At 39.6% G+C, this 16247-nt stretch overlaps 1 protein-coding gene across 2 annotated transcripts in view; it reads right to left on the reverse strand.

Moving 5' to 3' along the window:
* Positions 1 to 12852, reverse strand: part of LOC122639432 (probable sugar phosphate/phosphate translocator At3g14410) — a 30592-nt gene extending 17740 nt beyond the window's left edge. Inside the window, exon 1 of one of the 2 annotated variants that reach the window (XM_043832288.1) lies at positions 12650 to 12852. In XM_043832288.1, coding sequence (XP_043688223.1) covers positions 12650 to 12799 — 150 coding nt within the window. In that variant the 5' untranslated portion in view covers positions 12800 to 12852. The remainder of the gene's footprint in view (positions 1 to 12649) is intronic. The other variant, XM_043832289.1, reaches the window with a different exon arrangement.
* Positions 12853 to 16247: the final 3395 nt, after the last annotated feature.

Raw genomic sequence — 16247 nt, forward strand, 5'->3', positions numbered from 1 at the left:
GGTCAGAGAAGCATTGAGTAAAACCAAATTGTGTGACAACAGAACTAAACTTCTCAAACCATGCACGTGGAGACTGTTTCAGCCCATAAATGGCTTTGTGCAGCCTACACACAAGACCACTATTCTCCCCCAAAGCAACATAGCCCGGAGGTTGCTCCATATAGACCTCTTCAAGCAGGTCACCATAACGAAAAGCATTCTTGATGTCTAACTGATACAACGGCCAAGCAAAATTCATAGCCAAAGAGATAATGATGTGAACAGAATTCAGTCTAGCCACAGGAGAAAAAGTCTCAAAGTAGTCAACACCGTAAGTCTGGGTATACCCTTTAGCTACCAGGCGGGCTTTAAGCCGCTCAACAGACCCATCGGAATGGTACTTAATAGTGTACACCCAACGACACCTAACTAGGTCCTTACCAGGAGGTAAATCCACCAACTCCCATGTATGTCGAGTCAGTAAAGCATCCATTTCCACATCCATGGCCTGTTTCCAGGCAGGACTATGAAGAGCCTCAATGTGAGTGCGGGGAATAGTATATGCAGACAAAGAGGTAGCAAGACCATGGGGACAAGGAGGAAGATGAGATAAAGAAACAAATTGTTCAATAGGATAAGCAACGAGAGACTTTTGAGTACATGAACGTTTACCTTTTCGAGTAACAATAGGCAAGGCATCAGGATCCGGATCAGCTGGTGCGACAGGCGGGACAGGTAGAGTAGGATCTCCACCAGAGGTTGAGACAGGTGCAGGAAGCGATGCGGATGGGCCAGGCTGATTCGGATGGAGTTGCCCAAAGTGCCTCTTGCGCCGGTACACCTGTAGTGGAGGAGTCATAGGGACAATGGCAAGAATAGGAGGAGCCTTAGACACAGCTAATGGATCACTAGATATAGTAGGGTTGTCAGAAAAATAGGATGTACCCTCGAAGAAGGTGACATCCGCACTCACAAATTGTCTGCGAGTGAGAGGATCATAGCATCTATACCCCTTTGGGGTCCTAGAGTAACCCAAGAAGATACACTTGGTGGACCGAGGGTCCAACTTATCACCATGAAGATGGAGATTGTGAACAAAGCAAACACACCCAAAAACTCTAAGAGGCAAGCTAAAAGTCGAAACACCGGGAAATAAAATAAAGAAAGGGGATTTGTCACCAAGGACAAAAGAGGGCATGCGATTAATCAAAAAACATGAAGTAAGTACAGCATCACACCAAAAATGTTTGGGCACCTGCATATGCAACATGAGGGCCCAGGCAACTTCAAGTAAGTGCCTATTTTTCCGTTCCACAACTCCATTCTGTTGAGGAGTATAGGAACAACTAATTTGATGAATCATCCCAGTAGAAGCACAGTAAGAAGAGATCTCATTTTGAACAAACTCTAGAGCATTATAAGACCGAAAAATTTTAATAACAGCATTAAATTGAGTCTTTATTTCATTGCAAAAATTCTGAAAAACATTTAAAAAATCTGATCTATCCTTTAAAAGATACAGCCAAGTGGTCCGGGAATAATCATCCACAAAAGTGACAAAATAACAAAAACCATGTCTATTGCTAGCACGACAAGGACCCCACACATCTGAATGTACCAAGGAAAATAAAGACTCACTACGGGGCATAGAACAAGATGGAAAGGTAGCACGATGATGCTTACCCAACTCGCAGCCCTCACAATCTAATATATTCAAACTCTTAAACTGGGGAAAAACAACCTGTAATCTAGATAAATGTCCTAGCCTACAATGCCATTGAAACGGAGACTCTCCACCAACAGAAGTAGCTGTAGCCGTAGCAGACGGGGCAGCGCCATACAAATAATATAGACCATCTTTCTCACACCCTCCACCAATCGTCTTCCTCGTGTGAAGATCCTGAAAAACACAGTAAGAGGGAAAAAAGGTTACCGAGCAGTTTAGATTTTTATTAAGTTGGCTAACGGACAGAAGACTTAAAGGAAATTGAGGAACATGTAGAACTGAAGACAGGGAAATATTCGAATTGAGAGATACAGTACCATGCCCGGTAACAGGAGTGGAGGAACCATTGGCCACAATAACAGGAGGTGTGTGAGAGTTAGTAAAGATAGAACTAAAAACCGATGACTTACCAGTCATATGAGCGGAAGCCCCTGAATCAATGATCCAAGGTGTGGAAGTAGTAGAAAGGAGAGCAGCAGGAGTACCTACATGAGCTAGGGTGACAGTGGAAGTGGATGATTCCAGACTCTTGATGTGACGCATGAGTTGTTGCATCTCATCACGAAGGTTGGTAGAAGAATCTCCCACGGTCGAACTAGCTTTAGAATCGCTAGGTGCAGCAAAATCAGAACCATCTTCAGAGACTGCATGATTGGCCAAGTTTTGAGCCCATTCGGGTTTCCCATGCTTGGACCAGCAAGTGTCAACAGTATGATTTGTCTTCCCACAATAAGAACATAAACGGGCTGCTTTGTCAATATGTTGTCCGCCAGAATTACGACCACCAAATCCGTGTCCTCCCCCTGAGCCACGGCCTCTAGTAACAGTGAAAGCAGAATTTTCCCTTGGATTGGTGTCGGGCTTGGAGCTAAAAGAAGCAATACGCTGCAATGGAGAAAAAGTGTCATTCAATGTAGGGACAGATTCCCCAGCAAGTATATGTCCTTTAACAGCCTTGAGACTAGGATTCAAACCAGCCAAAAATTTAGATACAAAGAATTTGTTTCTTTAAGACTTCAACTTCTCAATATCAGTGGTGAGGGGCTGAAACATATTTAGTTCTTCGACCATTCCCTTAAAAGTATTGTAATAGTCTTGGAGAGACTTGTCCGATTGCTGAAATTGAAATAGCTTCTCATAAAGGTCGAAGATACGTGTCATACTCTTCTCTTGAGAGTATGTCTCCTTGAGATCATCCCAAACTCCCTTTGCCGTGGTGTGGAACATAACATTCACAGCAATGTCAAGCTCAATGGAGTTCCACAACCAAATCAAAATAATAGCATTCTCCCTCTTCCAAGTACTATAATCCTTAGAGTCAGCCGCTGGAGGAGGAGAAGTAAGATAGTCAGCCTTGTCCTTGGCCATAATGTAGACTTGAACAGCCTGTGCCCACAATAAGTAGTTGGAACCTCCCTTCAACTTTATGGATGTAATCTGAACATTCACATTGTCGTTGGAGGTCTTCGAATCAGCCATAGTGTATATACGTCAAAAACCGAGGCAGAAATAATGTAAATATGCAGCAACCAATGTCACTCAATGAAGGCAGCCAAGAACAGCAGTAATAAGTAGCAGCAGAGGATAATAAAAGGATGAATAATCTCCTGCAACCCAGAGATAATAGACAGCAGCAGCCCCACACTGATAGAAGCAGCCAGGCAGAATCGATCTCAGAATTTCTGAGAAGAAGAAAGGATCTTCACAGCAGCAGCAGCATCACCCCAAAACAGGGTAAGATAATTTCTAGAATCACTAAATACCATGTAGGAGAAGGCCAGAACAACCAGACATCAACGAAGAGCTTCGAAAGAAACAAAACAATAATTGTCAGGGTTTTCTCCTGTACTCGATCTCAGCAGCCTTCAAGAAAAAAAATTGAGGGAGGATTCCAATCGATCATCAAATCATGTAGGTACCAATATGTATCACTCCATTCATTCTTCAAGGAGTGAACTTACATCATAGAAGAGACAGCTATAGGTGGCTGTACACCACAAACCAGAAATCGATAAAGGGAAATCAAAAGAGAATCGTGGGGGTTTCTCCAATCTGATTATTTAGGCTCTGATACCATGATACAATACCAGAAATAAGAGAACCAGATTAGAGAAGGTGGGAGAGCAGAGAGAAGAGGGAGAAAGAGGAGAAGAGAAAGAGAGCAAGCCGTAAGAGAGAAGACCTGCGTGAGAACTCAATGTTCTCTCGCAGGTTAATATGATTTATTTATATAAAACTTAACTGGACAGAATTGCCCTTACATAGTCGAAATATAAAAGATAGAAATATAAAGGACAGAAACAAAGGAATAAAGTAACTACTCAAAGACCTATTTGCCCCATATAACTCACGACTTCAACACTGTCTTTGTGATTTAGGTCCACATTCTACGAGTATCGAGCTGATGTACAAGTACCGCAGTAGTACCTCTGAGACAGTAGCCTTTTGTCAAATGGTGCCTCTAAGAGAGTTGCGAGATTCTTCTTGTGATGCAGCTGTTGAAGTTGCACTTTTACTTGTCTTCTTTGGGAAGATGTCTATCTACTACCTGTCTTCCTTGGGAAGATTTTGTGGTGATGTTGTTGCTGTTATATGATCTTTTGATCGCAGTTGGGGTTCTCTACCGCTTATTATTGCTCGTTGCTGTTTGGTTCTATTCGACATGGTTTCTTTTACTTACTGTTGCTAATTGGTGGCCCTTATGCTTGAGCTGGTGATGGACTGCTAGGTGGTGCTACAATTGTTACCTTGTGCTTTTGTTTCAAGCTAGAGATTTCTTTTTGCTATATGTGTACTCCAGCTTGAGGGGGGGTGTTGAGAATGGGCCCTTGTGCCGTGGTGGGACAAGGGTAGTTTGGGTAATTTACCATGAATAGGGGGATTGTCCCTATCTTGGTTTCTTAGTTTGTTTCCACCGTTTTATGTTAGTTTCCTTGTTAGGGTTAGTTTCTCATTATTTTTAGTTTCTTGGTTGACAAGGAATGAGTTTCCTATTTTGATGTAATTGGTTATTATTATAAATACAAACAGTGGAAGAGGAACTTAGTGCATCGAGTTCTCTTCTTTTCTTCCCCATCTCATCTCCTTCTATCGTTTCTTCTCTAGTTTTTCCTTTTCTTCTCTTGATTTGTAACAGATCTGATTGGAGAAAATGGATAGAGGAGGAGGTTGGTACATTAGGTCAGCAGCCGGCACCGAAAAAAACCCTAACCTTGGTGCGTCAGGTCAGCAGTCGATACTTGAAAAAACCCTAGCCAAACCCTTTTACATGGATTCTTCAACCTTATATTATCAACATTATGCTAGGGCGTTCCCCGCCAAAATAAATGACGCACTACACTATAACCCGAATGTAGTGAAAAGTGAGCAAGGGTTAACTAGGGCGTCCCCTTTAAGTGACACGCCGTGTTGGCGCCCGAATATGGTGACAAGTAGGCAAGAGTACTTGCATTGTAGACAAGTGCGGGTAAAGAAGCTAGTCCAAAAGCGTAGAATTAGATTTGTATCTTGGAACATTGGATCTTTAATGGGTAAGAGTCTAGAATTGATAGATGTTATGAGGAGACGAAGGATTAAAATAGTGTATATTCAAGAGCCTAGATAGAAGGGTAACAAAGCTAAGGAGTTGGACAACTTTAAACTTTGGTATACAGGGGATAAAGTAATACAAGCTAAGTGAGCAGAGTAGGGGATAGAGATTTAAAGAATGACGTGATGGATGTTAAAAGATTCGGAGATAGGATTATGTCCATCAAGCCTGTGTTGGAGAAAGAGTTTGCCGATATAATTAGCACTTATGTACCTCAAATATGATGACAATAGTAAGTTACAATTTTGGGAACACAATGATGGATTAGTGCAAGGTTTTAGTCAAAGAGAAAAGATTATCATAGGGGGTGATCTGAATGGATAGGTTGGGAAAGATCGTAAAGGCTATGAAGGTGTACATGGAGGATATCGTTGGAGTGAGGAATGAGGAGAGGATCTCAGTTTTAGACTTTTTTTGTTGCTTAAGATTTATCCATTGTAAAGATTTTATTTGAAAAGAGAGAGGAGCATTTAGGTACCTTTAAAAGTGGACATCATAGTAGCCAAATAGATTTCTTCCTAACTAGAAAGTCCGATAGATGTGTTAAATATGGACTGTACGGTTATACCAGGGAAGAGCCTAACCACACAACATAGAATAGAGGTCATGGATATGTGCCTCACTATGCAGAATCGTAAGAAAGGTAAGCTTATTTGCCCTAGGATACGGTGGTGGAGCTTAAAAGGAAATACTTTGAAATCATTTACTGATAAAGTGGTCAAACAAGGAAAGTGGGACTTTGATCAAGGTTTTAGAACTCAGTTTTGCCCTTGGTTTCGCCGGGCCATGAAACTGAGTTCCGCCGAGATCTTGTATTTTTTCCCTTCTTAACTCGGTGGTGGGTTTTGGTGGCCATATGGCCAAGATAGGTCTTGAAACTTGACATCCACCCTATTTTACAAATTCAAACCCAAAATTATACTTTGACTTCGGACCCAGGTTGGTAGTCTACGGCGTACGTGAGGTTTACCCTAGGCTATTCCACACAATATTTAGAACACAAATAATTAAATAGAGATGTAAAACAACTTATATAACCATTAGGAATTAAAAAACATCAAATCATAAACCATTTAAGCAGTAGGCATCATATTCATAATCATTTATGACAAGCTCCAAGAGAGTCGGTTGAGGTGGTATGGTCATGTTCAACGGAGACCTAGGGATGCCCCAGTAAGGAGTGATATGATCCCGATTGAAAGAGCTAAGAGAGCTAAAGGCAAGCCTAAAATGACCATAGGAGAAGTTGTGAGGAAGGACATGCATAGTCTAGGTCTTGTACCAAGTATGACCTCGGATAGAGCCTATTGGAGGGCAAGGATCCACGTAGCAAACCCCATTTAGCTGAGATTCTCCTGACTTGCTGGGTTGTGCCTCTCTTCTCTTACTTTTATCATTTATCTTTCCACTTTTCTTTTTATTTTCTACCTCTCGTTTGTCAATTCTCCATTTTCATTTCACATCTCATTTCGCATCCCTCTTTTCCAATCTCCTCGTTTTTTTGTATTAGACCTCAGCTTTCCCTAATTTGTTTTCTTTGGATCCATGTAGCCAACCCAATTAAGTTGGGATAAGACTGAGTTCGTTGTTGTTGCATTTATAATCATACATGGTGATGGTCTGATTGTTTGTTAATAATTGTTAAAAACTTGGAAAGAGACATTCGATTAAACAAAGTGTAACTGTGCAACTGTGTAACAAGTCCTACCATTGGAGGTGAGATTTGCCACACAAAAAAAACACCAACTATGTGTTTTCCTTTCACAACAGATCAAGAGAGGCGAGACAGAGCGAGATTTCGAGTTTGGGGTCGAATCTCGCAGAAGGGTGTATTAAAGTCACTTAAAGTTGTTCTGGTTCAACCGAGTCAAACCGAGTCCAAGATCTCATGAGGTCTTGGCGAGATACCGAGATATTGTAGTATTTTTTTATCGCCTTTGGTCTCATCTGGTGATGGCCTGATTGTTTGTTAATAATTGTTAAAAACTTGGAAAGAGACATTCGATTAAACAAAGTGTAACTGTGCAAGTGTGTAACAAGTCCTACCATTGGAGCTGAGATTTGCCACAAAAAAAAAAAAACACCAACTATGTGTTTTCCTTTCACAACAGATCACAGAGCGAGATTTCGAGTTTGGGGTCGAATCTCGCAGAGGGGTGTATTTAAGTCACTTAAAGTTGTTCTGGTTCAACCGAGTCAAACCGAGTCCAAGATCTCATGAGGTCTTGGCGAGATACCGAGATATTGTAGTATTTTTTTATCGCCTTTGGTCTCATCTCGAGCCCTAGCGAAACCGAGATATTATCGAGATCTCACCAAGATCTTGTACCATGACTTTCAGGGAGATACTAATACAATGTGGAACAAAATGACTACTTATATTAAGAAGGTTGCTAGATGTCCTAAGCGAATCGACAGGAAATCGTCATTCTTCTAGGGAGACTTGGTGGTGGGATGATGAGGTTCAAGCAGCCATTAAGACTAAGAAAGCTAGTTTTAAGACATGACAAAGGACTAAGGATGTGGAAGATCTACAAAAGTATAAATTGCCATAAATGAAGCTAAGAAGATTGTGGAAAAAGTAAGGGCGAAGAAATATGAAGATCTTTATACCAATCTTAGCACAAAGGAAGGGGGAAAAGTTATCTATAAGATAGCTAAAATGAGGGAAAGCAATAGTAGAAATCTCGAATTCTCGACCATGTTAGATATATTAAAAGTGAAGATGGTAAAGTACTAGGACGTTAAGGAGAGATGAAAAGGTTATTTCTGCAGCCTAATAAATGAAGACACTTCGAGTAATAGTGTCCCAGAATACTGTATTATCCATCAAGACACCACATGTCATAGATATATACGAAAAATTAGGGTATCTAAAGTAAAAGAAGCTTTAAGAAGGATGAAAGTAGGCAAGGCACAAGGCCTAGAAGACGTCCCAATAAACGTGTGGAAGAGCTTAGAAATATGTGGTTTATCTTAGCTATACAAGTTGTTTAATAAGATTATGAGCACAAGGAAAATGCCAGATGAATGGAAGAGAAGCATTGTAGTTCCAAATTACCATAGTTGTTAAGGCGTCGCTTAGGCGCCGCCTGGACGCTAGGCAAGTAAATGTTTTTATATTTCTTATTTCATTTACTTAAGATACTATTCATAAATAAGAAAAGACCCCCTATTTGAATCTAATAAAAATAGTTAAAAAATAAAATTCTAAAAGGATAAAAAGTCAACCCTCCAGTTCAAGAACAAAAATTGGATGTTCGGCGGTAGGTCAAATTTTCAACATTCTAATGTTAGGGTTTTTCTCAAATTTAAAAATTTCATAAATCTTAATATGGTAAACATTGCTAAAAACCAAAAGAGGGGTACAATATTCATTTGTTTTGATATCTAAAAAAAATCTTATCATTCAGGCGATTTTAACAGCATTCGCACACCAAATAAGGTTTGGCTGAAACATAGCTTCTTTAATATAAATCAGATTTAAACAATCTTGGATTTGTTGGCAAGCTGGTTTTGTGCTCTACCTAATACAAAAAGTCTCATGTAAAAATAAAATCATTTGACCAGTCAAACTTCTTAGAGAACAAAAACATTTCTCTAAATTGAGAGCAATTTAATTACTTATAGATAAGACCATATTTTCTAAGAACAGTATAAACCAAATGTGAGACTAAGTATACCAAGGCAATGCCCAATTCCAAGAACAGTATAAACCAAATGTATGTTTTGATTGTTTCAAACTTCCAATAACTTGCTTCTTCAGTTCTGTTGTCTTCTAGTTCTATTGATTTTTGATGACTTGATGTGGCTTAATATTAATTTTTTATGACTTGATGTGACTTAATGTTGATTTTTGATGACTTGATGTGACTTAATGTTGATTTTTGATGACTTGATGTGGCTTAATGTTGATTTTTGATATATTGTACCATACTAAATAATGTTAGAAAAGAGGGAAAATAAAAAATAACATTTGGGTGCCTTGTCACCTAAGCACTTAGGCACCCCTCCACCACCTTGAGTCGCCTTGCCGCCTTGACAACTATGCAATTTACAAAAATAAAAGTGATATTCAGAGCTGCAAAAGGCATAAAAACAAGGAGTCATACTATGAAATAATGGGAGAGGGTTATTGAAACCTACCTAAGACAAGAAACCACTATTACGGAGAACCAATTTGGTTTCATGCCAAGAAGGTCCATGACAAAAGCTATTTACTTGGGAGACTCATGGAAAGGTTTAGAGATTGCAAGAAGGATCTCCATATGGTCTTTATTGACCTAGAAAAAGCTTATGGCAGAGTCCCTAGAGAGTTAATCTAGCAAGCACTAAGGCAGTGTTTCAAGTAAAAAAAGTGGATATATTAAAGATATGTATGATGGTTGGGTGACTAGTGTAAGAACTATGAGCGATCAAGGTAGTGAATTCCCAATTACAATTGAGTAACACCAAGGATCAGCTTTAAGCCTTTATTTGTTTGCTCTTATTATGGATGATTTAACCAGAGACAATCAAGATGGGGTTCCTTGGTGTATGCTATTTGCTGATGATATTGTTTTCATGGATGAGACAAAAGCAAGAATTAACGCCAAGTTATTATGGAGATCAACCTTGGAATCAAAAGGTTTCAAGATAAGTAGAACAAGATGAAGTATATGGTGTATAACTTTAGTTACACTAAGACGAGTCATAAGGTGGTGAAAATTGATGAGGGAGATTCCACAAAGTGATTATTTTAGGTATCTGCGCTCAATCATAAATAAAGAAGGTGATATATGGGACGATGTTTCACAGAGAACTAAAAATGATGGATGACGTGGAGAGGTGCATCCGGAGTGTTATGTGATCGACATATTCCCTTAAAACTTGAAGGAAAATTTTATATGACAATCATACGACCGATATGATGTATGGTGCAGAATGTTAGGCAGTTACGAAGCATCATATAGATATACTCGGTGTAGTGGAGATTAGGATATTGAGATGGATGAGTGGCAAAACTAGGAAGGATAAAGTAAGGAAATGGTCATATTAGAGCTGATTTGGGAGCAGCTCTGATGCATGATAAGCTACGATAAAGTCATTTACGGTGGCATAGCCATGTTCATTGGAGGCCTTTGGATGCTCCAATATGGAGGAGTGATTTGATTCAGATTGAAGGAACTAAAAGAGCCAAGGCCAGACCTAAAATGACCTTAAGAGAAGTTGTGAGGAAAGACATGCAGAGCTTAGACCTTGTAGCAAATATGACCTACGATAGAGCTGATTGGAGGGCAAGGATCCATGTAGCTGACCCGTTTAGTTGGGATAAGGCTGAGTTGAGTTGCGTTGTAGTTTAATTTTATTAGAGTCAGGATAGGACTGTCCATTACAGCCTGCGATTGGAGACTTGTAGAGAGTTTAGACTGTTGTTTCTTTTCCCTTTCCTGGTCAGTTTTATATAAGCAAGTAAGGGGTTAATCCTCCACCCACAATCTGATGAATAAAGCAGCTTTGGCTGCAACTTGGTCTATGGATTTCAGGCTGTGCATTTGTGGATTCAGGTGTGTTGTTGCTGTGGATTCAGCATGTAAATCAGGTGGATTCCTTATTGATTTATCCCTCTCTTATCTCCATTATCTCTCCTCAATTTCTTGCATATCAAGTAAGATTTTGAACTTTCAAAACCCTGTGGTATACCTATTCCTACCTCCTTTAAATCTGTTCTGCTTTGTTATTATTCTATCATGATAGTTAGATTCTGCCCTAGCTTAATTACAGTTAGTATTCTGATTTCTGCCTCTACCTCTAGTTTCAATTCCTGTTTTAAGAGCCCAAAAATTTCCCATTTATTTTCAGAGTTTTATTTCAACTAAATTTCTTCAGAATCCTCTCTTTCTGAACCTGATTTCAATACTTTTTGTTTTTGGTTCTCTTCATTGATAAATTACTGATATTATTTCTATCTTTGATTTCTGTTTTGAGCCATTAAACCCTAGCATCGATTTCTTCTTCTGTTTGTGTTTTGGTTTCCTCAATCCAGAAGGATTCTTCAATATCTGTAAATCTGACCATGGGAATTTAATCAAATTTTACTGAAATATTCTCCCTGCTGAATAGTCCATTCAACCAAAATTGTGGGCCCCTTTGACTTGTTTTAACTAGGATAATAAGTTTTCTCCCAGGTCTGGTTTGGTTCCATCCCTACGGTTCTGGATTTCTGAGGGATTTTTGAACCCTAGTTCCTTAGGGGACTAGAAACCCCATCAGTGAGTAAATGCATAAATTCAACGACACAATCAACCATGTTCTATGTTTTTCTCCATGAAGATAAGATGTGTCCTTAATTCAGTGTCCCCAATGGTAGAAGAAGTGAAGATCAAGGATTTTATCACCCCCACCAAGTGAAATAACATTTATGTTTGCTTTGCAATGAATTCTACTTCGAGAGGTTTGCAATCCAGTATTTTGTGTTTCACAATGGGAAGATACAACTACTAAAGCCATTGAACCGATAAGTCGATTGCAATTTCATTGGTCATATACGAGTCCATGAAAAGAAAGGCAACAAATTGTATTTCTAACTATCTTGGACAATCATGGCTGGTAGCAAAGCGGATTTTCTAACACAAATTGTATTGTGTTTCTCTCTCTCTCTCTCTCTCTCTCTCTCTATCCTCTCTGATCTTTGTCATTAACTTTTGGAAGAATCAGTTTCAAGCATATAATGTCATTGCACTCCAAATTTCAATAAAACAACCTTCACCACATTATACGAAAGATCATCTTGTGACACTCTCTTATCTTCTTCACACATAGCTTTTCACCAGTAAAGCAACAGAGCGACATGACAGCTGTTTTTGAGGAGACCGTTACATCAGTGATTTCTGTCAATGCCAAGATTTCTGCACATTTCTGGAATGTGCATGAATTTATAATCTCTGTATTAACTTGGCATAATTTCAGAGCCACTAATTCTAACTTCAGTCAGTGATCCTGACAGGACGCAGACTCTTGGTTTACATTCTTAAATTGAAGTGTTATAACATAAACCAAACGCTAAATTATGAAAACCAAACCTAATTTTCTCGAAATCAACTGATCACCATTAACCACAGCGCAACAAGAAATTGCCTGATCATGTTTCCATTAGAAGCCAAACCTAGTCAAGTAAGATACAAAAAAGAATAGATAAAGAACCTAAGCTACAACATTTGCAGGAATTATAACCACGACATACTGAAAGAAACCAAAGAGCAGAGACTGAATGTGGTTACTTATGACTTCATATACATGTCAGAATCAGAGAAACGTAGCCGAACTGAAATTACAAACCAACTGTGACTAAATAAAAAGGTAAAGATCGATCTGACCTTGTTGAAGAAGATTTGACCGCTAGAGAGGGCGATGTAGAGAAGAAGATAAGCATAGGTGAGGCCCTCGTCCTTACAGAATCTCCCAATTCGACCTGCCATTGAAGGAACTGAAGTACTGAACTTTGCAATGACAATTGCTGTGAGCATTTCTACTACGAAGCTGTTGAGTGAAAGGAGACGAAGCTTATATATATAGGAAGAGAAGAGTGAACGAGTATTAAAGTGACACCACCGGGCACCGGTCAAGACTTTTCTTGTTTCGAGAATTTTCAGGTTATTACAAGATTAAGCAATCGTTTTCTTTTAATTTTTAAATAATCAGTTGTTAGCTTTAAGAGATCTTCCTAATCGTGGATTTCCACTAGAGGGTGAGGTTCGAGAGATGGAATTTCAGTTAAATGTACAGATTAGTGGGACTTCAAGAGGAAAGTGTCCGGGACCAATGCATGTTTGACAAACACCTCCTCCTTCAGTGGCAACACAAGAATCCTTTTCACGATTTTTCTTTTTATTTTTATTTGGGAAAATTTCGCGGACACCCCCTAAAAGTATTTAATATATCAGAAACTTACCATATTTCGTTAAAATGGCAAACTTCCCCCTGACGTTAAGCAGGGTGACCCCCAAAGATAAAATGATGATTTTACCCTCTTGGAAAAATTACTAGGGCAAGATCAGATTCTTCCCGTTGGAGAAGAACAACCACCGTGGGCATTTTCATCTCCGGCGATTTCATCTCTGGCGTTTTCATCTCCACTATGGGTTGGCACGAAGAGCGTTCAGGGTTCTTCATTTTCAACATTCGCAGAAGGGGTTTTTTTTACCCTAGCATTCTTCTTCCTCATTTCACATTTTCTTCTCACCCTTTTACTCCTCCCAAATTCCCACTCTACAAGCGGTGGCAGCGCTTAGGCTTGCCTGCTGCCAGATTCCAAAGAGCAGCGGCCGGTGCAAGGGCCAGGGTAGCATCGGCGCAGCTTCTTCCAGTTCCAGAATTCCTTCGAGCAGCAGCTATAGCGTGCAACTTCCAGGTCTAGAACTCTTTCGAGCTATAGCCACCTTAGGGAAATAGGTTAGATTCTTAAACCCTATTTCACTCTCTGCTCAAGGCAGATTGGTTTCTTGTTTGATTTTAGAATTTTTAGGAAGAGAAGAACAGAAGAAAAAAAAAAAGAAAAGGAAAAAGAATTGGGAATTTTCCCATTTTTGGGCTTAATAGTTGCAGAGAAGGTGGGAATCGAGCAATCAAAGACTGTTTTAGTGTTTATTTAGAATGATAAATCTGCGAGATTGAAGCAGGTCGGACCCCAGTTCTTAGTTAAAATTTTCAATTAGAATTCTCAAATATCTTTTTTTTTCTTTCGCTTTTTTTAAAACCCCTTTGCCTTCCGTCGATCTTCAACAGAGCTTTAATGGCGGAAAAGTTGCAGTCATTTTTTTACCAATCCATGTGTAGCAAGCTTCAATCCTTCCAACAGAGCTTTAATGGCTGAATAGTTGTAGTTGTTCTCTGACCAATCCATCTGTAGCAAGTTTTTATCCTTAGAAACTCCAATAGAGCTCTAATGGCAGCAACAACATCTGAAGTTGCAGTAGCAATAACAATAGCGGAAAGTGGATATTGGCCCTTAGTTGCAGACGAAGGTTCTATAGAAATCTGAAAAAAAAAAAACAAATCCTAACCCTAGATCGAGAGATCGATAAACAGCAAGAGGGATTTGAGAATGAGTTTTTTTGTTTACGGGTTCTTGGCTGAAGCTCCTCGAGGATGATGTCGAGTTCAAGGCCAAGAAGCTCGAGAAGATCTGAATCTGTAAACGAATGATTTTGGCCCCCAGAAAAATCTATTTTTTTTTTCTTCTTCTAAGCAGGCGTTGGATTATCATCCGGGGAGGTCCAAACGAGATCCTTCAACGCCGGTCTAAGCTCTTTAGAACAGAGAGGGTTTTACCCTTAAGGGTATTATGGTACATTTAACCCTTCTATAGGTAATTTGGCCATTATGAGAAAACTAACAGCAACTTAACGCAAAGAGCCTGACGGAGTGGACTAAGTTCATATTTCTTCATAAAATAAGGGTACTCTGTGCCTTTTTGACGAAATATGGTAAGTTTCGGATATATTGGATACTTTTAGGGGGTGTCCATGAAATTTTCCCTTTTTATTTTTTTGGAGAAAGAACGCTTCGATCGCACCAAATATGCCCGCTCCTGTGCCCTGACACAGGGGTGTGAAATGATTGTCGTACCCCTGGTCATTTCTAGAGTTCGAGAGGGATGTGGCAATTATTTTGACACGCCTCTATGTCACGGCACAGGGACGAGGTGTGCTGTGTGACTGGATGGTGTTCTCTTTCTGTTCCTTTTTAATCGATACCCACTCTAGAGTGGAGGACGATGAGGACCCGAAGGCATTCTCCAAAGTACCCTTATGGAAAATATTGCCCCTCCTTATAAATACCCATAAATATTTGATTCTCCTATTTAGATAATGCAGATGTATATGCACCATCTAAAGTGTTGATTTGGTCAACCCAACCATTAGATAGTTTGGTCACCTGTGGATACTTGCAATCAGATAAATCAGTATGACACATATTGGTCCCTCCCTTATGAGAGAGTTGATGTAGAGGAGATAACTGTTGAGTGAGTTCTTGAGCCAGTTGGACTAGCAGAACACCCTGACTAGTCGGAGGTACTGAAGCTATTTGATGTAAAACCTCCTATATGCATATCAATGCACAAAGCTCCCGTCACTGCAGGGTCTAGGGAGGGTCATAATATGTATGGAGTCTTATCCCCACTTCACAGAGATGCTATTTCCAGACTCGAACCCACTACCACTAGGTTGCAATGAAGCCACCTTACCATTGGGCCTACTATTACATGTAGAAAGAAATTTGTCAAAAGGATACTATCTTGGTTACACATGTGGGTACAATTCCAAGCATCCATTTTTGCCATGTGACATGTGAACCAAGAAAAACCAACCATTAGATGAGAAGAGTCCCACCATGTATGAGTGATCTGTCATCAAATTGGAATCCCTAATTCAATCATATGGGGGCATCTAGAAAAGTCTGAGTAGGCTCAAACTTTGCAAATAAGCAGAGAAGAGGCCCTACCTATAAGTAAATTTTGGGCCCCAACTGAATTGTCACATGGAAGATAATGCCATTGGTACTAGTCAACTTAGGAGTAAAATTAGTCATTTTGCAAGCTCAACTTATGAGTATACTTGTCACAAATATAGTCCCATACAAGGGCTAGAAATGTTACCCATCTTATACATTTATTATCCTTAACCATCCCTCATTTGAGGGAGAGTATTTTGTTTAGGCTAAATGGGCAGGGTTAAGGGTTTATCCCCACCATTTACCTGTTTCTTAGTCTAAATAATTGAATAATGGATACATGATATTCAGCCGATTCCTTCCCACCTTAAGCCCATTCCTTACACAGGGCCCACAACAAAGGGGGAAAAAACCCCATATAATGATATTTCTGGGATAAGGGTAGGGGTAAATGTTCTATTCGGACTATGAAGATACAAGTAAGCCATTACCATACCCTACCCTACCAAATTATACCTTTAA

Source organism: Telopea speciosissima, chromosome 9, assembly GCF_018873765.1.
Source record: "Telopea speciosissima isolate NSW1024214 ecotype Mountain lineage chromosome 9, Tspe_v1, whole genome shotgun sequence".
Classification (NCBI taxonomy): domain Eukaryota; kingdom Viridiplantae; phylum Streptophyta; class Magnoliopsida; order Proteales; family Proteaceae; genus Telopea; species Telopea speciosissima.